The sequence below is a fragment of the Rhodofomes roseus genome (assembly GCF_022264815.1).
Source record: "Rhodofomes roseus strain CIRM-BRFM 1785 chromosome Unknown C8Q71scaffold_22, whole genome shotgun sequence".
Lineage (NCBI taxonomy): Eukaryota > Fungi > Basidiomycota > Agaricomycetes > Polyporales > Fomitopsidaceae > Rhodofomes > Rhodofomes roseus.
The window spans coordinates 242,982-261,560 of NW_025952978.1; the positions used below are offsets into that span (position 1 = coordinate 242,982).

The window sequence follows — 18,579 nt, forward strand, 5'->3', positions numbered from 1 at the left end:
CAAGCAGCGTGGCGCATAGGCATCGTCTGGCAGCGCAAGTACGACACTTGAGGCGCGCTGGGGACAGCGCGGCCGGACTCGGAGCGCGGGTACGTGAGCCTCAAGGCGGAACGCAAGGACTGGTATGCCATCCCACAGAAGCTGCTCTTCCGCCATGTCTGCCTGAGCCGCGAATTCGGACTACGCGCGTCCTCACAGCGGAGCATGCACGTCATGCGATCATCCTCAACCTCCACCAGGAGCAGGCGTAGTTGAACAAGATTCGCAGCGCGTCCGCGTACTACGGCTCCGAGTCGACGTGCAGTGTTCGACGACCTGGGTCACGTGTCCGCGACACCGCGTTGACGGACAGCGACGCACTCGAAGTTGCAGACTCGGAGCGCGGCTGCTGCCGCTAGTATAAACTGTATAGGATGAGAATCACTTGGGCAACTGGATAGCTCCGCGTACAACCTAGGTATACCTAGCCGTAGCCACCAGAATCCGCCGGGGCCATGGCCCGTATATATGGCGCGGTCTCACCTAGCGGACAGAGGTTGGTTGGCTATGTATGCCACTACCCAGCCATATTGCACCCTTTAAAGCTCCAAAATTCCAGATATTGCCATTCATAAATCTCGTCTTTTTCGTCTTTCTGCCGATACCAAGCCGATACCTACGCGCGAAGTGCTAAGTCCACCGCCCGACTTGCGTCTGTACGCGTTGCACGCCGTGCTACCTGGTTCTCTTGTCTTTGCTAGGGTCGGAACCTTGTCTGCGACTGCGAAACACCGTTACCCGAGGACAAGATGTGGCTCGCGGACGGGCAGGGCACGTTAGTACCTTACTGTTTCTGCCGTATTAACTGACCTCCGTGTAGGGATCGACGTCGCGCTCACCTCCTTTGAAGGGCTGCTCATGCTGCTGGGTGTAGTTCTATTCTCTGACAGGCACTTCTTGCGCTGGGAAACGTACGTAACATTCATCTATTCCAGTAGCCCGGCTGACGACCTCCATTACCGCGCATGCAGGTCCTCTTCCTCGCGAGTCTAACCCTCATCATCGGCCCCCACAAAACCTTCTACTTCTTTGCGCGACGGCAAAAGCTCCGCGGGGACAGCATGCTTCATAGGCGGCATCCTACTCGTGTTCTTGAAGTGGCCGTTCGTGGGAATGGTAGTGGAGACGTTTGAGCTCTTGAACCTCTTCGGGTGCGTCGATGCTTTCTGGTCGTCCCGGGTATGCGTGGATTGATGTAGTGTTTGCAGGGAATTCTTTCCAGTCATCCTTACGTTCCTGCGACAGCTGCCCGGGATCGGGCATATACTGACGTTACCTTATATTCGAGACGTGAGTCGTCGATGATGCTTCTATAAGCCTTTCTCATTAGCGTGTCGTTTCTGCTAGGTTGCAGATCGTATAGCAGGCTCACGAACATCGATTGTGTAATACTATCGCGCGTGATGCACTTCACTTGGGGCGTTTTGAACACTCGCATGTACAAGAGGTGACACGTTCAATGTCCGCCCGCTGAACGCTGCAGGGGTATCTTGTTCCGACACCATGGCCGACGCACGTATCAGCTACGGTGCGCTTTCCCGTGTGGCCTCGTGTGGCTCTCCAGTAGGCCTGGAGCTTCGTTCGTTCACATTCACCACGCGAACTGCGGTAATCCGTGGTAAGACGAATCAGAACATGGGATGACCATTAGACAATATCCATTACGACTCCTGCAACGACTGGATCAACGATTCATATGCTGCGAACATACGCCATCCGATATGACCTTCAATAGAAACATCCATACTGAGACGCCGTAGCCGAAGAAAGGTAACACACGGTTGCATAGTATATAACGTCACCGCCTACCCAAGCAAACAACATAGATCCACCTCTAGTTTGTCGACTCGGCGGCGAGCTGCCACAGCAGGATTTGTTCTCGGATTTCTGCCATGGTGGCCGTGGCTCGCGCACAAGCCTTCAGTTCGAGAGCGCCATTGCCTGGGCGATCCCACAGTAAGCTCATCGTGGCCTCCACCTGAATGCGACATCAAGATCTCGGTCACTGCAGTAGGATCGAGCATGTTTCCTGCTACATACCTTCTCGCTGAGAGCGTCAAATTCTTCCTCCAGGGTGTCTCCGACCGCGTCAGCCACATCATCCAGGCTAGCTAGAAGTGCCGCCGCCCCGCCATAGAATGCCGAATACTTGAGCTTGACCAACCACTTGCGAAATATAGCCTACCATGCTCGTGTTAGGAAGCATGAACCTGATGAACGTATCGTGTAAAGATACCTTACGACGCGCAGCTGAGCCTTTGCCAGCCTGCGGTGCAGCTTCCGCATAGCCAGGCGCGAGCACCTCCGAAATGTGTGAGGCCAGGCGCCGACTAGCGTCCTTCTGTTCCGCGTCAATGACAGCCTGAACAGTATCTTCTATTCCGTCGAGCAAACACTCCACTTCCTTTCGACTTTGCTTTGCTTGGGCTTCCGTGAGAGCCTTTAAAAGCGGGGTCGCCGACGCCTTAACCTCGGTTAGAATTTTTTCGACGATGGTGACTACGCCGTTCCTAATGTCGATGGACGAATGTCTGAACGTCCTCGACCAGGATGGCGCAATTTCGAGCAGGAACGGGGTGGCTAGATTGATATTTAGGTCCTGATACCATGAGCCATATCTGCGAAGTGCTGGCTGACAGCATGAGCAATTGCCAAACGACTGTGCAGAAAAGCTTACTGCCCCTGTACGTCGACCAGAACATGTTTGCAGCAAAGCTGTCCGATATCTCTTCCGCTCTTTGCGCGGCCTGCGGAAGATGTCAATTGAGTGGTGTAAACAATCAAGAAAAAGGCAAGTACGACTATCTCACTTTGGGAGCGGCCGCTCGACACTTCGGTTTCATAACCACCGAAAAGCGTGCTTGCAATTTCTGACGCTGGGCCTCTGCCAAGGCATAAAGTTCCTGCAATCCAGGATAAGTCAATGTTCATCGGTACGCTTGTCATATAAGAACCTACGTACCGCTTTCAGTCGGAATGCAATACCAGTGTTTTCGGCCAACCCCGTTTGCCATAGCTTTCTCATATCCTCGCTGTTGGCTTTGGCGACATCGCTCAGGTCGACATCCTCCGAATAGGAGCGGATCGATTCAACCAATATGCTCAACCGCGTCAACAGGCCAGGACAAGCATTTCTGCGACGCACATGTCCGAGATTGTAACACCATTGCTGGATTTGTGGTATCCCCGTGTCGTCTGGCTCGGAAAAGCAGTACGGTTCCCCGTCTCCAACAATATGTGCTGTCCCATAATGAGAAGGATGAGAACAATGTAGCCATAGTAGAAGAGTTAACAGTCATACAGTAGATGCGCATGTAGTCAAGTGCACTGCAGGTGAAGACGGGTGGGTTGATACGGCGATAATCTGTTCAATGATAAGAGTCACAGCCAGTATCAGTGTCATCAAACTCGGCCAGGCTCACCTCTCAGTGGCTCCGAAGGATCATAGTTGTCTGGATCATTTGCTTCGGCTACAGCGTCTGGAGGACAGTGCGTATAGCGGACATCACGGGGAAACATACAGACACCATCAAATCACTCACTATCCAGCTCTTTCAGGTGTTGAATGAAGCTGTGCTGCAAAATACGAGTACTCTCCTGTCCGTTGCATACGGTGTATGAGTCTATGGTGAACTGTACACAGTTGATCATGATACACACCTTCGAACGTATACGAGAACAAAGTACTCGTTTGCGTCGAAACAAGGTATTCTGATCCATCTCGAGTATCTTGAGTTGGGTACGAATCTCCTCCGAGTCGATCTCAGCCTGGTAATCCCGTGCGTCGATTTCAGGCGAAGGTCCGGCGGATGCAGGTTGTTCGTCTACTTGTCCGGACCGAGGACCAGATGTGCTTGCATCAGATACCTACAACACGGCGGTGAAGATTAGTGCAATGAAACACACGACGCATAGCCAATATGGACACAGCATCGTGTGGATGAACACTCACATGAGAATTGCTGCTGTGTTGTATCGTCATGGTGTCAACGCGAGTCTTCTTCGAAGCGGAGTCACCGCAGCTGATGGATTTGCGACGTTTCTGGCTAGACCCCGCGTTATCAGCCGTATGTCTGGCGGGCTGAGTGCGCGGCGCAAGGCCGCCTGGTTTGCGAGCTACTCAAAATGCCAATAGCATGAGCATAATTACTGTGACACGCTATCAGAAGAGCTGCCTCACAACCCTTGATCTCCAAAGCGCGCATCCTGGCGCCCAACTCAATTTCTAAATTGACAAGGTCCTGTAGTTCCGCGTCCTCACTCCCCATGGTGCGACCACGCAGGACCTCCGATGGGGAAACCTGGTCTGTCTTGGAAGCTGCGGAAATAAGCAGGATAAGTGGCACAGACAACACAAGACCAAATGCGCCCCACCGATGAGCGTGATACGACTGTCATCGTACGCGCCATCTAAGGATCATGCAGCATATAAAGATGAGGCTGCGCTTGAGACTCTGGTTAGAGATACTACACGTACCCACTGCCCAAATCAAGAGTCTAGTTAGCGTTTCTGACAAGGTTTTCATCGTCTCACTTACTACACAGTTGCGCCCTGAAAGCGTCGTCCGTAAGATCTACAGCATGCCAACGTGCCCGGGACCAGGTCCCAATCAGTGGCGATACTGAACCAAGCTGTGGTCATGTTCCGCTTACCTTTGGCATTTTTGTCACTAGGAGCACGTACAATGCTCGTAACAATCCATATGTGACTGCATTGTGTTAAGTATTTGGTGGCGATATTGGCACGCGCGCTGTTTGTATCAGCTGTTCCGGGCAGATCAACCAGTACAGAGCCAGACGACAGGGCAGGTGAGTTACAGTGTATCTTGATTACTTTGATTAGCGGCCACAGTTCGCAGTTCTGAGTGACATTATCGACCGGATCTCCAGCTTCTTCGTCGTAGGTCTGTCTTGCAGCGGCGACAAACTGTTGAAGCTCTTCCGTGAAGCGAGCCTTGTCGTCCTCTCGGACAGTCCTCGTAGTCCCAAGCACGGAATACGTCACTACAGATAATCAGTCTCGACGTACACAGAGAAGACATTGAGCTCGCCGGCATTACCTGCATCCGATGATACATATTCTTTTATAGATGCAGCGACCTTCTTCACGTCGTCGCATCCGGCCAGAGATGGGTATACAGCCCGCAACTTCGAGGGAATTGAATCATCAATCTCTTGATACTTTGACAAGCCAGAACACAACACTCACCTTGTGCCACAACGGGAGAAGATCTTCGTGTGCATCCTTCGGGTCCTCCGTGTCCTGCAGGTCTAGTAGCAGGGGCTTGAGCTCGTCCAGCCACTCTTCCTCTGACAAGAAGACGATTTCAGCAAGAAACGAGGTATCCTCATGCCAAGCAATCTCTGTGATAACGGAGGTACAGGCTGAAGAATACACAGGTTCACCAACAGTCAGCAGGTTATGCCAAGCCTCTGAGAACCCACAAACGTACCTTGGCTTCCGTCAGTGGGGACCAAAGGTACTAACATAGGCGTGATCAGCTATGATGTATTCGAAGTCATCGAAAGGACTGTCGCACGGTCGAGAATCGCGTTGATGAGCGAGGACTTCCCGCTCCCGGTAGCTGTCAGAGACGATCATGTTCAGTCAGGGCGTCTCCGAGAAGTGACATTGGATTTGAACAGAAGACACCCACCTCCGCACACCGCAATCAAGGTTTTCTGACGAGCTATATTGTACACTCTGCGATCCAGCTAGTCAACCCGGAGACATGCACACGATTTGGGGCCGAGCACTCACTGCTGCAAGGAGCGCTGCCAATCGCCAGTCCTCAAGGTGGTCTTGCTCACTTCGTGGTTGAGTTCGTCAATGCACTGTCCAATTGCATCGGCCATGCGTAGGCATTCAGACATTGCCCTCTCTGCCTCGAACTCAATTTGGCGGCTTGTCTGATAGATTGTGTACTGGTGGCCAAGTAGTGAGCGGCGGGGGTACATGTCCAAGTCGTCCTGTCACATAGTTACATCAAGCAACCCATGACAGGGGGTAGACGGCAGGACGTACAAGCATCCTGGAGTCGAGGCTATGCTCGATTGGCTCTTTCTTGACCATCACGGGCCTTGAAGTTCAACAATATGACACGGAAAGGTGACAAACAACTGAGGCCTCGTAGCGTGCAGTTAGAGTCGACGAGTCGCAGGAAGAAAGAGACGCGATACACGGGAGCACGATCGGCAGACTTCAAAAGTAAGCTCACTTGGACGGACTATATATGGCTTGGGCTTACGTCCCAGACGGACAGAGATGTCAAGTTGAAACCGAGTGATGTAGACGGTTCCATGCGCGGGAGCGCGGAAAGAATCGCCGATCAAGGGCGTAGGGGTCACCTAGGGTCCCTGTAATAGCATTAGCTACCGAACCTAATGTAAACGTAGGGGGTGAGACCAGGCGAGAACAATCACAGACAGCATCGAACAACTGCCTACGGAGGTGCCGACGGTAAGAGGTTAAGAGTTGGGAAATCTGGACGTAGCATCGAAGTGCTGCTTGTCCCCGCTTGCACTTGTGTTGAGGTGATTTGCGCCGTACCAGCGCAAGGTACCATCCTCCCCAGGTCGCCGACGTATCCGGAGACGCTTATGACCGTGTATGATCATCTGCACAGGTAATTGCGGATGTTCTGCGAAAAGTCGGTAGGCGAGGAAGACTAAGCTGCATAAACGGTTTGCTCGGTGAGTGTGAACAGACCATCATAGTTTTGACACTTTCCGCCAGGGGAACACGCCGCTGATTCGGCGGGTCCATCCAGTGTCCGAGTCTACTACTTAGTAGGGGTGAATGCGTTCAGGAACATGGCTCGGCTCGGAACGCGCCTGAGCTGTGCTAAGATTCAGACAGCAGAGTCATCGGCGAAGTTCCACGGAACGAAGCCAGTCGGTCCGCATGTTCAGCACTAAGTACTGGATTGTTTGCGCACACATCCCAACTCTGTGCGTCGGGTGACCCGACAAGTGTTGGGGAAGACATTCGGCACCAGGGCATAGCCGTGGGCTTGCCACGAACGGTGATCTGTGCGGGACGGAGTAAGATAATGTGTCATCCATAGATATACGAATTGCGATGACTCACGCCTAATTGTTCTGCGATGGTGGACCGTGGACGCATGGTGGTTGCGTCCAAGGCGGTGGCGATCATCAAATTGCCGCATGCACTTGATGCCACCTTCCATTCTTAGCTCATGCGGCCTGTTTGGGATCAAAGCTGGACCCACATACTGTATTTGGACGCGTTGTGTACGCGTTGCTTTGCGTATCCTCCCAAAGCGGTGAGAACACGCTTCTACTGCCCTTGCGTCCCGAGCCCCTGTGCCTGGAAGATGCGGTCAACGACGTCTGTCGTCTGCGCCTTGTGGTCGAGAATTTTTTCATCGTAGCGCTCTCAATCCGCTGCATCTGCCACGTCTGTCCGCCGTCAGTTCCTTCGACTGTCCCTGTGGATACGACATCCCTCACCAACCAGAAAGAACGTCTCCGCCGGGATGGGCCTCGGGAGATGCTGACGTTCTGCGGCCCAACGAACAAGCGCACCGTGTTCCATGATTATTAATATGCGACAGTGAAGGTTCACCGCCACAAGAAGCACAGGCAGAAGTTGGCGTAGTCAAGAAAGTGGCTGATATCTCATGAGGTCGGGTCTTCCAAGAAAGATCAGAGAGGGCCCCATTGTGCCGCTCGACGACAATGGGACTTCTGGGAGGTTACGCGAGATCCTGGGAGAGTGGGACAGTCAGAACGACCGGTAGACTCGAGGTGGCGCCAGCGGGTTCCGGCATGCCGACGAGGGCGGCGTCGTGATCGAATCGTGTTGCGACGTGGTGATCCGTGTCGGCGGTCCCCGCGCGGGCGCGTCAGGGGCCGGCAAATCTATTGAGTTTATACTGTAGCCGTCCAATAAATTCGTGAATATACGCACAGGCCGTGCGGACAGCAACGCAGCGCGAAGAGCGGGTATGACTAGGATGACTGCGATCGCCAGGACAAGGCTGGGTGGGATCGCACGGGCCCGAGTCAGGCGCGCCATCGCGGGAAGGCGCGGAAGCAAATTTGGCGGACAAAAGGTGTGGCTGCGTGCTTCGGAGGCCGCCACAAAGGGAGTTTGGGGCGGAGTGGGAAAACGGTGGCTGCGGGTGGCGACCACGATCACATGATGTTGTTGAGCTAGTTCGCACGCGTGGGGATGGGCTGCTGGCCTCACTCTAATATCCAACTACCGCCCACCCGAGTACGTACAATCCCCCCTCCCCCCTTCGCTCCTTTCTCTCCCCGCTGTTGACGACCTCGACGACGACCCGCCCGAAGGCCCTGACGACGGCGACCCCGCAAACACCGCCTGCCGCACACTTTAGCCCACAATAGTGTCACCCATTGCTATTTTCCGCTAGCTGCTATGTTTGCTTCGACCCCAAGCTCCGACTACGTCTCTTTCAGGCCTATAAGACGCGACCCTAGCGCATCCCCGTCTTGTCGCTACAACTTCAGCACTCCCCCACGCTTTGCAGTAGAATCCTTGGTCCGCGACTCGCCCATGCTCACGCCTTCGCCGCTGCGCCGCCACGCGCCGCCATCCGCAGAACCGATGGACATGGACGACATCTTCCAATCTCCTGCTGCAAGGCCGTCTTCCTACACTCACCACCCTCCCGCGCGACCATCGCGATCCCACAGCCATACCGACGACATGGACGACGACTTCGACAACTCGCACCTCGCGCCGTCCTCGTCCTTTTCTATTTCGCGTAATATGGCGCCACCAACCTCTCCCTACACCCTCCTCACTCCTCTCCGCACCCCCGTCAAGTCCTCGCCGCGTTTTCCCGGGACGCCGGATCGTCCTGCTCTCTCTGACAAGTACGTTAACACCCTGTCCTCTGCCTCTCAAGGCTTCGCCGCAGGTTCGAAGCGGAAGCCCACGCCCAACCAGTGCGTGACGCCACCCCGTCCCAGAGCTCGCACTCCGTTGCAGGTCGCGTCGGCCAAGGAACAGCCTGAAGGCGACTCCTCATCAGTTCCGTTCGACCGTCTGGCGCCCCTCCCAGCTCCACGCTTCAGTTTCCGCACGCCACAGTCGAACACCGAGACGGACCTGCATCTCAAACGGCAAGCAGAGACAATGACCATGCTCAAGATTTCTGACTTGCGGCATTCAGACGACGAGAGCGGGTATGACTCGAGCCCGGACATCCGAGCGGTAAGGGACGACGGGCAGGCGCTGTTTGACGGGGGCTCTCTGGCGCGGACGCCCCTTCATTCAGCTAAGGGGAAGGGCAAGGGCAAGTCACCTGCGCTCGAGATGTTCATTAGGACTGGGCAGATGAACAACGAAGAGGTTGCAGAGGCCATCTCGCCGGGCGGGCACGTCACGAAGCGGCGTGCGCGTTCCCGCCCGGTCTCCGCAGAGCTGCTAGAGTCGGCTCAGGGCGCTGCTCATGCAGAGTTTGCAAATCAGGTATGTCAATTTTTTGGTCAGACCACCGCGATCACTGATGCGGCCGCAGGTGCCAGTCGTTCCACCTCTAAGCGGACCGCGCAGCGCAAGCTCTGTTGCCTTTCCTCGCCGCCGGCGCGCGTCTACCAGCTCTACGAGCGAGTCTGAGTCTGGTTCGCCTGTCCCGCGCCTTCGCCTCACTCCAGGCGCTCTTCCCCGCATTCGCACGCAGTCCCAGGCGCATACAAGGGGCCCTCTCAGTCGTATCACCAGTACGGGCTCAGCGACCCAATTCTTCGGCCCCAGTATTCCCAGTCCTAGGCCTGGCAAGAAGAAATCGAAGATGGGTTCTATTGCAAGTCCTCGCCGCGGTACGAACCTCGCCGCTACGAAAGAGGCTTATCCGGCGACGGAGCGCCCGAAGGCGTCCAACCGTCACAGTTACTGTGAATCGCCTGCCATGCCTTCTGCCTGGATGTGGCACGAGCGTGCTGCTTCGTCGCCGGTCTCGTCTCCTAACTGCCGCAAGAGGGACGACTCGTCAGAGGACGAGGAGGACCGTTTCTTCAGCGGACCACCCGACACGTCCTTCAGCTTCAGTATCGCTTCTGGGACGCCCAGCCCCAAGAAGAGACAAAAGCGCGAGGCTCCGCCTTCGCCGCTGCAGAAGAAGTTCAGGCCCCGCGATTCTGGAATCGCCCTCTATTCTAGTGATGAGGACTGCAGCGGGTTCCATATGCTTGGCGGCGACCCGTTCCTGTCGTCCATGCCTCGCGCTTCGACCTCCGTCAGCACGGTCAATTCATCGGAGGGCGACGACCATGCTCTCATCACACCTGGCTTCGGGCCCAGCGCGTCGTCTGGCTGGCCCGGCACCGAAGTCAACATCGTTCAGCCGGGCGATGATTCAGACGACATGGGGGCTTTCATCTACCGGACCCTCACCGCTGGTGCCAGCAAGTCCGCGCCTGGCCACAACTCGCCGAAGCGGGTGCCGGGTACCCCTCAGAAGAAGATGAAGACCGCACACCTCGGCCAGCGTCCATGGCAGAGCGCCGTCGCGTCAAAGATCGGCTTCCCTGAGTTCGACGAGGACGGGCCGAAGGGCAAAGGGAAGGGCAAGGGCAAGCCGCGCAAATCGCTGCCCGCCGCATTCCCGGTCCTCGGCAAGGAGAACCGCGCGTCGAGCAAGGCACGCATCGGGCATCATCTGGGGCGGGAGTCGGTGGACATGGACACCGACAACGAGGACGAGCTGAGCCCAAGCACGACGCGCCAGAGCAAGTATGATGGCCTGGGGCTCGGGCGCCCGTCCGGCGTGCTCCCGGGCTTTACAAGAACGAGCGGTGAGAAGGGCAAGCCGAGCTGGCTGACCCGCAGGAGCAGCAGCGGTAACTTCTCAAGCGGCAGTGAGACGCCGGGCTCTGCCTCTGCGACGCCGACCCGACTTGGGGCGAGAGGTTCGTGCTGGCGAGACTATCATTTGGACTTCGACTGATGAGTTTCTGGCAGAATGGACCTTGGCTCCTCCCAGGCTTCCGCAAGCGCCTACCACACCAAGCTCGACAGCCACTGCAACTGCAAACTCGCCTGAGGCTACTACCAGGCAGCTTCGTAGTGGGGTGTCTGCGGTCCCTCAGCCGACGCCGGTGCGCGCACCGCTGTTCACCCGTCCACAGACGCACGCCCATCCCGCTCGCATGCCCCATGGTCACACTTCGCCTCTACGGCCCACCGCGCGGGGGCGCCTTTCCCTCGCATCGGGCGAAGAGCAGCCGGGGCGATTCGATCGCGATCTCATCGAGGTCGACGAGGTTGGCAAGGGCGAATTCGGACGGGTGATGAAGGTGCGCTACAAGGACGGCGCCTTTGCTGGGCGTGGCAAGGGGGGCGAGCTGTACGCCGTCAAGAAATCGAAGCGGTTCGAGGGCGCTAAGCATCGGTGAGTTGGCAATTTACTCTGTTCGATGACGTGTAATTCGTCGCTCGATTGCTCCCGAGTAAGCCGGAGTGATCGCCTGTAGTTGTGATGCGCACCGGCGGTAGGCATTGTGGATCTGCCTGCGAAACCGGTGGTCTCACTCCTCGTTATATTGCATCTTGCCTGTCAATCATCTCGCTTAGCGGATCTGTGACTTACGTCTGGCTTTCTCCTTATTAGGTTGCGACTTCGCGAGGAGGTGGACATTCTGTCCAGCTTGTCTGCGCGCGGAGGCCATCCCAGCGTCCTGACGTATGTCGATAGTTGGGAAGAAGACGAGACGCTGTATATGCAGACGGAGTTGTGCGCTCTCGGCAACCTCGCGCACTTCTTGCAGGCATATGGGCGGGCTTACCCGAAGCTCGATGAAGGCCGTGTGTGGCGGATCCTGGCAGAACTGAGTGTAGTACGTGTCATCGTTCTACGCCTCGTGTTTCCTGATGTTAATACATGTTCCTTTGACAGGGCTTGTGCTTCATTCACGATGCTGGTGTCATCCATCTGGATATCAAGCCGGAAAACGTCTTCATTGCGGGCTCAGGGCGGTTCAAAATTGGCGACTTTGGCATGGCGTCTGTGTGGCCACGTCCGCCGCCGCCGTCGGACACGATCGTCAGCAACGCGTTCGAGCGCGAGGGTGACAAGCTCTACCTCGCGCCCGAGGTTCTTCAGGGTCGTTACGGAAAGGCGGCTGACGTCTTCAGCCTGGGTATGACGATCCTCGAGGCGGCGACCAACATAGTCGTGCCTGGACAGTACGTTTTTCCCGCCGTTTCCAATGGTTCATCACATTGACCTGTACGTGTGTAGGGGCGAGTCATGGCACCGACTTCGGCAAGAAGACTTCTCTCAGGTCGACAACGAACTTGAGTCCCTGACCGAGGAACTTCAAGCTCTGATCTGTGGCATGATGCGCACGGACCCTGCCGTGCGTGTCGAGATCGGTGCAGTCGCCTCACATCCTGTCGTCTCGCGCGCACGGGCAGCGATGGACGATGTGCGAGCTGCCCAAGGGGATGTGTTTGCTGCTAGCCCATTGGGTGGCGGTGGCAGTCACTTCCTCGACGAAATCCTCCTGCGTTCACGATGGGCAGGAGACGCGATGGACACTGGATATTGAATACGCGGAGGTAATGCGGGTCCCGCCGCTGGGACTTTGGTTGATCGTTATGCACTGTACTCTTCTCTTGATTGACTTCACCGATCATCCCCTTTGACTGTTTTGGTTCATTGATTGGGCTTCGGTTGGTTCGGTTGGTCATCTTCCTATGGATGTCCTCTTTCTATACTCCTACGCTTATGCGAGTTGGGTTCGCCTTGACTTCGATCTTGATTATTCCATTATGTACTCTTTTTGTCTCCTTGCGCGTATGGCCTCTTGTTCTATCTTGCATCAACACTCCGCACCCTCGTCACGACCCGCAACACCCCTCTTATCCCCGGTATCATATACCTCGCACACATGTGCCGTCTTCCGGTCTCGTCGTACATCTGCATCCGGTTGCCCGCGTTTGGTTCATTCCCAGTATCTAGTTGCAAATTGCTTCCTTGCATGGCTGTTGACAGTGACACGATAATGTACGTAGCGTAACGAAATATCATGTGCATATTTGCCCCGTACCCGACGCTGATGCAAGCAAACCTCGGTGATGCCAGTGGTACGTCCTGCCCCTCACGCAGAGGTCTTCGTCGGTGGCTGACGGCGATGTTGGGTGCCCTACACTTACGGCTAGTAGTGTCACTATACGGCAATCGTGGGGCCCGGATACGAGACTGAGATAGCACTCTGTCTTACCACACCTCTATCATTGAGACTTCAAGTTCTCACCTCGTCAATCCTTGCTGTACGAAGTTAACGCTCCAAGGGACGCGTGTCAGCCCGGATTGCAGCAAGTATTGTCATGGTCACGTCGACCACCTTGAAGACTCCGTACTGTGCTCCGCCTGAGCCCAAGCACTTTCTGGCTCTTCGGTACGTGTACGGTGTACAGTGTACCAACCGATTGCTCGGGGCTCAACATGACTTTCCTCATCGAGCCGAGTCCGACAGTGAAGGTTTCCGCTGAAGGTTTGTGGAGTGTTGATTCAATTCTGTCACAGCCACCGCCGCAGCGAACGTTTGAACCTTCGCTGACTCGCCGCGCTCCACCATGAGAGTCCGCGGCTCTGGTTTCCTTAGTGGTTGTGTCGTTCGGGAGGTACGCTACATGCCACTGGTATTCAGTACGGTATCGTTGACCCATTGAGTCTGTAGATTCTGTCGGGCTCCTTGCCCGAGCGAAACTGGTGACTGAGCTGCACCAATGGCGACAGCGTGCATGCCGCGAAAGCAGATTACACGGGGTAGTGCTGAGAACGTGTCAGCTCCTCTAGCCTTCGGACAGCAAAACTGGTGGTGTATGAAGCTTCACTGAAGGGTCCTCAGCTGACCGACAGATGAACACACGCGAGGGATCGCGGTCGCAGGCAGTCCTGTCGTGGCACGCACGTCGCTACCCTTAGCTACTGTGCCTGCATCCGCTCCTCACGGCTGGCCAATGTCCAATACGTCGCCAAGGATCAGCAGAGGAGCGTCGCCTGCTGTGAGATGTCGCAGAAGTATTTGACAGAGGTACGTTTGAACGCGGGCCCCATGGCTGCACAACCCTCGTCCAACTCACATTGGCCGTCCCAGAAAACATCGCTTGGCCGGGCCATGTATGACCGACTCTCTCCTGTTGTAGTCGGACACAGCAAGATAAAATGACCGGCGTATTCGGCGGATGACTTCGACATTCTTGCCACGCTAGACCAAGGGGAGTCGTCGACTGCGAGACCATTCGTCACACGGACGCTTTCGCTGCATGTCTGATGATGTTGCTAAGTGGTCCCTTAAGGTTCTAGACAAAGCAGCCGGGTGCTTCCACGAGCCAGAACTTCCTTGCACTCGGTATACCCGTCTTAAACGTATCGCATGCATAGGGACCGGTGAGGGGCTCGGGGACATTTAGCTGAATGACAGTTACGGTTTGTCCGTTCACGCCGGGAAGGTAAATTGACTTTCTGCCACGAATACACAGGTGGGCTCGTTGGCCAGCGCGGTACATGGCGTTCAGGCCACTGGCAGTCCCAGGCTAACAGCGAAAGTTCAGGTATTGAATGCAGGTTCCCCGTTCTGATGTCGCCGAGGATGTCGGCGAACTCCTTAACGAGGCTTCATGCACTGAGCTAGCGTTGCGCAGCACCCCGGAGACTAGTCGCTGTACTCACCCGGACAAGTCAGAATTTGTCTGGCTGATGGGAGTGACAATGCCATCGTGCATCCAATGGATGACAGGGGATTTCACGCGAGGATTGGAGTTTTGCCACAGAGCCTGAGGCTAAATCTTAAAGATTTACAACGAGCAGACTCCTCGTACGCTGCTATGAGATATGTCTAGGTTATCGATCGCGGGGAACGACAAGCACTACGCGACTAGGGAAAACGGCCTAGAGGGATGGCGGGGGTAGACGCGGGCACTCCTCGGCTTGCCAACAAGCTATCGAGCTAGTCTCTCCAAAATCAGGGGCGGCCATAGCGTGCGCCAGTAGGAAGCATGACATTGTACTTGCCTGTCTGAACAGTGAAGACCGCCCAACACGATCGCGGGGAAGTCTGCGTGTAAAAGCGCGTGAGTCCCCACGCCCCCGCAGAGGTTCTGCGAGGCTCAATCACGGCCAGAGATTCTGCGGACAACTGTAAATCTCAAAGGGATGCACGAGATGCACTATGATAGGGTGTCGGGCTCGGACGATGTATCGTCTTAGTGCCATCATGCCGAACCCACTGGAGCAGCGTTTTCACGCCCTTCGCTGCATCGCCCGCTGCCCAGGACGTCGGTCCGGTCGGACGTTTGGCGGTGGAGCACGCGGGGGACGCGGAGGTATTCCATGGCCGCGGACGCACCGCGGACTGATTTCTGCAATACTTCCGCGAAGGTTGTCCCTGGAATGGAGGGGGCGTAGGGAACTCGGAAGGTCTGGTTGGCCCGGGCGCTGCGCGCGTAGAGCGGGGCAGCGACTGGCAACGAGGCGTGTACGGAGTGGAGCTAGATTCAATGGGAGGGGATGTGGTCCTGACTTAGGAACGAGCGTAAGGTACGCACGTATGGGCTACTAGTACGCGGAGATTGTCCCTTCTGGCAGTGAAGCTAGCACCAGTTGAGCCGTACGTGGACTAGCACTGCAACGAACCTAAGCAAAGTGCGTGATGCATTGATTAGCAACCACTCCTCCAAGTTCATTGTCAACGGCGTGCATCCACGAACGAGGTACTATATACTAGTAACAAATGTGATATGCACTGACGGCGTCCTCACCAGTCATCCGTGCGTATGAAGGATGGAACACCGCAGATCTACGTGAGATTCGTGGCGACCCTGGAGCGCTCGACGCGGATGCGGATGGTACGTTCGTAAGCTCCTCTGACACTGCGCGCGGGTGGGCGCCGGCGCCACAGAGTCGCGAATGTACTGCATCAACGACTCCGAGACGAGAGGCCACAGTCGGCAGCACAGCCTACTAGGTTCAAGCTGCAGTAAGTATCCGAGTGCATGACTACCAGTGGGACTGCGCACTGTGAAAGGTTTTCAGATCAATTCGGGTGCGGCGACTCGAAGAACAAACAGCCCTTGCGCCTTCCTCTCAGGACAGTCCTTGAGATAGTCAGACCATTTGTGGCGAGCACGAGATGCTCTCGGTTCATTCACGTACGCCATGAAGCGTCTTCAATAATCTCAACTGCATCGGGAGACCGATACGAACATGCGCACATCTCCCCTGGCAAAATGCTTATTCTGTGATTACATAAGTAAAGTAAGGAGAAGAAGCTCGAGAGCGAGACTTTGATTCAGAAGAGGGCACATGGTGAATTCTTGCCAGACTCGGGCGCAGGAAGATGCACGGCCGCAGAACACACCTGTCACCCACAGACCTTGGCGATAGGAGTTTCACTCGACATGACGGCCCTTTTGTTAAAGAATCTCATACAGTACGGCGACGCCGGCCCAGTGCAAGGTGCCCCTTGCAAACGCAGTATCTCCGAGACACATCGGCGCCGTAGGGCTAAAGGATCGCGCGAAAACATACGTCGATGCGACGGATAGGACCTGAATGATGATGGCACAAACGCAGCGTGAACCTTTGTCAATGTGAGACAAGCCGCCCAGTTGAGGTTGGGCCAGAGCTCGCATCACGACATGTAAGCTGTGCTCCGGCAGCCCCTTGCGCAGTTCGTCATTGACAGTACCTCCCGGGGATACTACACACTCAAAAATCGTCTATGCGAGACCGCCGACCAGGAACAGAAATTTTACGACATCTCTACACGAACGGACGAAGTACTCACCTGGCGGACCGGATATGCTGTCACCTCCGAGTCGGCGGCCATGCTCGACCCGCGAGACGTGCAAAACCACGCCGGTGGCCACTGACAACCCGAGCGTCGTGGCGCACGACAGTCACAGAGTAAGGATACGGCCATTCAGCCGATAGAGTTCCGCGCCGACGCGAGCCGTGCCGGACGCAGTAACTAGTCCGCTAAGTTAGCACACTGGCACACCGTGACCGTCGCAGTGCCGTTCTGTCGTACAACGACTGGCAGCCGCTGCCATGACACTCGCTCGCGCCCGCTCTCGCTCCCCACAGAATCTGGCCTGGAGAGCAGATGTGATTACACCTTGCGAGGGGGCGATGAGATGCGATGCGATGACTCCTGATCTCTGGACAGAGCGCAGCACTCACACGCGCAACGAGCACTGTGCGTTCTCCGCGCAGACCCAGCGGCCGTGTGGGCCGGCGATCGATGATCGGTGAACGATCGCAGGCGCGGGGAAGCCGTCACGTCGAGTTGACCCGGGCGGGGTGAGGGGCGGCGAGTAGCCACGAGGCGGGGCGTGGCCATCGGAAGTGGGCTGCTCCCTGCGGGGCGGACTTGGTCACGAGGAGAGCGATACAGCATGCGCGACATGCTCTGCGAGCTGCGGACCCAGGCGAGCCTGTTCGACTGTTCCGCGTTCGAGTGCGAGTGCGAGTCCGCGAGTGAGGCCGCACCTGGATGTGATGGATGGTCAGCGCGTGGGGCATAGCAAATGAGGTGCGTGAGCAAACAAACCGATCGGTGTTCATCGCGTTGTGCATCATCTTCCCTGTGTATGCAGGGGAGGGGAAACCGTCCGAACCACCGTTCGAAAGGGACGTCTACAGCAACCGGGCGCACTGAGGCCTCCTGATGTAGACTGCTATGACGCAGACGGTGGGAACGCTGGGGCAGGCAGCACATGTGTAGCGCATCTTGACGACAGCGAACTGGGTTCACGACATTGATCATCTGCTCCGCGCAGGGCGGGGAAGGCAGACGAGGCGAGGCGACGCCGACAGCATCTACGCACTGCGTCCGGCCGTCAGCGCTGCTTTGTCGGAATAGGCATACGGTGTATCGCGCAATACCGCTCCTCGCCATTGACACGGTCTCGACCTCCAGGCCGCATCCGGGGAGCGTGCCCATGGCAGCACGCGCAGTTTGGCAGGGCACGTTCCGCATTTCAGAATCACAGTGGTGAACTCGCTTGCCTTCTCAAGAGCCATATATGGAAGCGCAATACTTCCTCCTTCGCCACCCGCCCGAAAGCATCGCACTCGTCGGCGCAGCCGCATCCAGGCCCCGCGTCCGGCGACTTCTGCGGCTCTCGCAGGGGGATTCTTGCGTCCGCCAACTGCCGCGGCGTTCCTGGGGCGGGCGGCGGGCGTGCACGCACCTAGTAGCGGCGGGTGAATCCTGAAGGGCGCGGTCAGATCTAAGCGGGAGGCCTGCACTCCGCGAAGACAGGATACGGACAGCTGTCAGCGAGGCCAATCTGACCGCTGTTTGGGAGCCTACTTATTGATATTGTCGCCGGCGGGGACGCCGTCTCTATGATTGGCGGACGCCCTGGTGGGCAGCCAATCGTTGCTCGTCGGGCGCGCGCTCGGGCAATACGGAGGGGCAGGAGGCACTGACAGGTGTACTGGCTGCCTCGAGCGACGAGGTATCCGGATTGGCTAGAAATGGGTTATCATAGAGTACGAGCACTGCGTGAACGTGAAACGCGTCGCGACT

General features: G+C 56.5%; 3 protein-coding genes across 3 annotated transcripts; 1 reads left to right on the forward strand and 2 right to left on the reverse strand.

Annotated features, from left to right (window-relative positions):
- Window positions 1–1,643: 1,643 nt before the first annotated feature.
- On the reverse strand, window positions 1,644–6,526 carry C8Q71DRAFT_267535 (uncharacterized protein). Its single transcript, XM_047917410.1, has 24 exons — window positions 6,288–6,526; window positions 6,065–6,239; window positions 5,801–6,009; window positions 5,697–5,743; window positions 5,580–5,624; window positions 5,493–5,522; window positions 5,249–5,424; window positions 5,100–5,187; window positions 4,693–5,043; window positions 4,578–4,613; window positions 4,517–4,519; window positions 4,414–4,449; window positions 4,220–4,357; window positions 3,992–4,155; window positions 3,700–3,906; window positions 3,582–3,636; window positions 3,462–3,518; window positions 3,341–3,403; window positions 3,002–3,279; window positions 2,850–2,942; window positions 2,717–2,786; window positions 2,276–2,667; window positions 2,080–2,220; window positions 1,644–2,017 (listed from the first exon to the last, which is right to left on the reverse strand). Exons 2-24 carry the CDS (start codon window positions 6,110–6,112, stop codon window positions 1,874–1,876), a joined length of 2,871 nt encoding a protein of 956 aa, XP_047775250.1. The 5' UTR covers window positions 6,113–6,239; window positions 6,288–6,526; the 3' UTR covers window positions 1,644–1,873.
- Window positions 6,527–8,244: 1,718 nt separating this feature from the next.
- Window positions 8,245–13,085, forward strand: C8Q71DRAFT_778047 (uncharacterized protein). Its single transcript, XM_047924751.1, has 6 exons — window positions 8,245–9,505; window positions 9,555–10,944; window positions 10,997–11,426; window positions 11,646–11,871; window positions 11,931–12,220; window positions 12,276–13,085. Exons 1-6 carry the CDS (start codon window positions 8,447–8,449, stop codon window positions 12,583–12,585), a joined length of 3,705 nt encoding a protein of 1,234 aa, XP_047775251.1. The 5' UTR covers window positions 8,245–8,446; the 3' UTR covers window positions 12,586–13,085.
- Window positions 13,086–16,965: 3,880 nt separating this feature from the next.
- On the reverse strand, window positions 16,966–18,242 carry C8Q71DRAFT_267843 (uncharacterized protein). Its single transcript, XM_047917411.1, has 3 exons — window positions 17,596–18,242; window positions 17,226–17,534; window positions 16,966–17,160 (listed from the first exon to the last, which is right to left on the reverse strand). Exons 1-2 carry the CDS (start codon window positions 18,022–18,024, stop codon window positions 17,322–17,324), a joined length of 642 nt encoding a protein of 213 aa, XP_047775252.1. The 5' UTR covers window positions 18,025–18,242; the 3' UTR covers window positions 16,966–17,160; window positions 17,226–17,321.
- Window positions 18,243–18,579: the final 337 nt, after the last annotated feature.

Coding starts and splice junctions, on each gene's coding strand:
- C8Q71DRAFT_267535 (XM_047917410.1), bottom strand. CDS start 6,112: ATGGTCAAGAAAGAGCCAATCGAGCATAGCCTCGACTCCAGGATGCTT. Junction 6,010..6,064: donor GCCTCGACTCCAGGATGCTT/GTACGTCCTGCC, acceptor ACTATGTGACAG/GACGACTTGGACATGTACCC. Junction 3,907..3,991: donor AACACAGCAGCAATTCTCAT/GTGAGTGTTCAT, acceptor GCCGTGTTGTAG/GTATCTGATGCAAGCACATC.
- C8Q71DRAFT_778047 (XM_047924751.1), top strand. CDS start 8,447: ATGTTTGCTTCGACCCCAAGCTCCGACTACGTCTCTTTCAGGCCTATA. Junction 10,945..10,996: donor GACCCGACTTGGGGCGAGAG/GTTCGTGCTGGC, acceptor AGTTTCTGGCAG/AATGGACCTTGGCTCCTCCC. Junction 11,872..11,930: donor TCCTGGCAGAACTGAGTGTA/GTACGTGTCATC, acceptor TTCCTTTGACAG/GGCTTGTGCTTCATTCACGA.
- C8Q71DRAFT_267843 (XM_047917411.1), bottom strand. CDS start 18,024: ATGCGGAACGTGCCCTGCCAAACTGCGCGTGCTGCCATGGGCACGCTC. Junction 17,535..17,595: donor AACGCGATGAACACCGATCG/GTTTGTTTGCTC, acceptor CATCACATCCAG/GTGCGGCCTCACTCGCGGAC.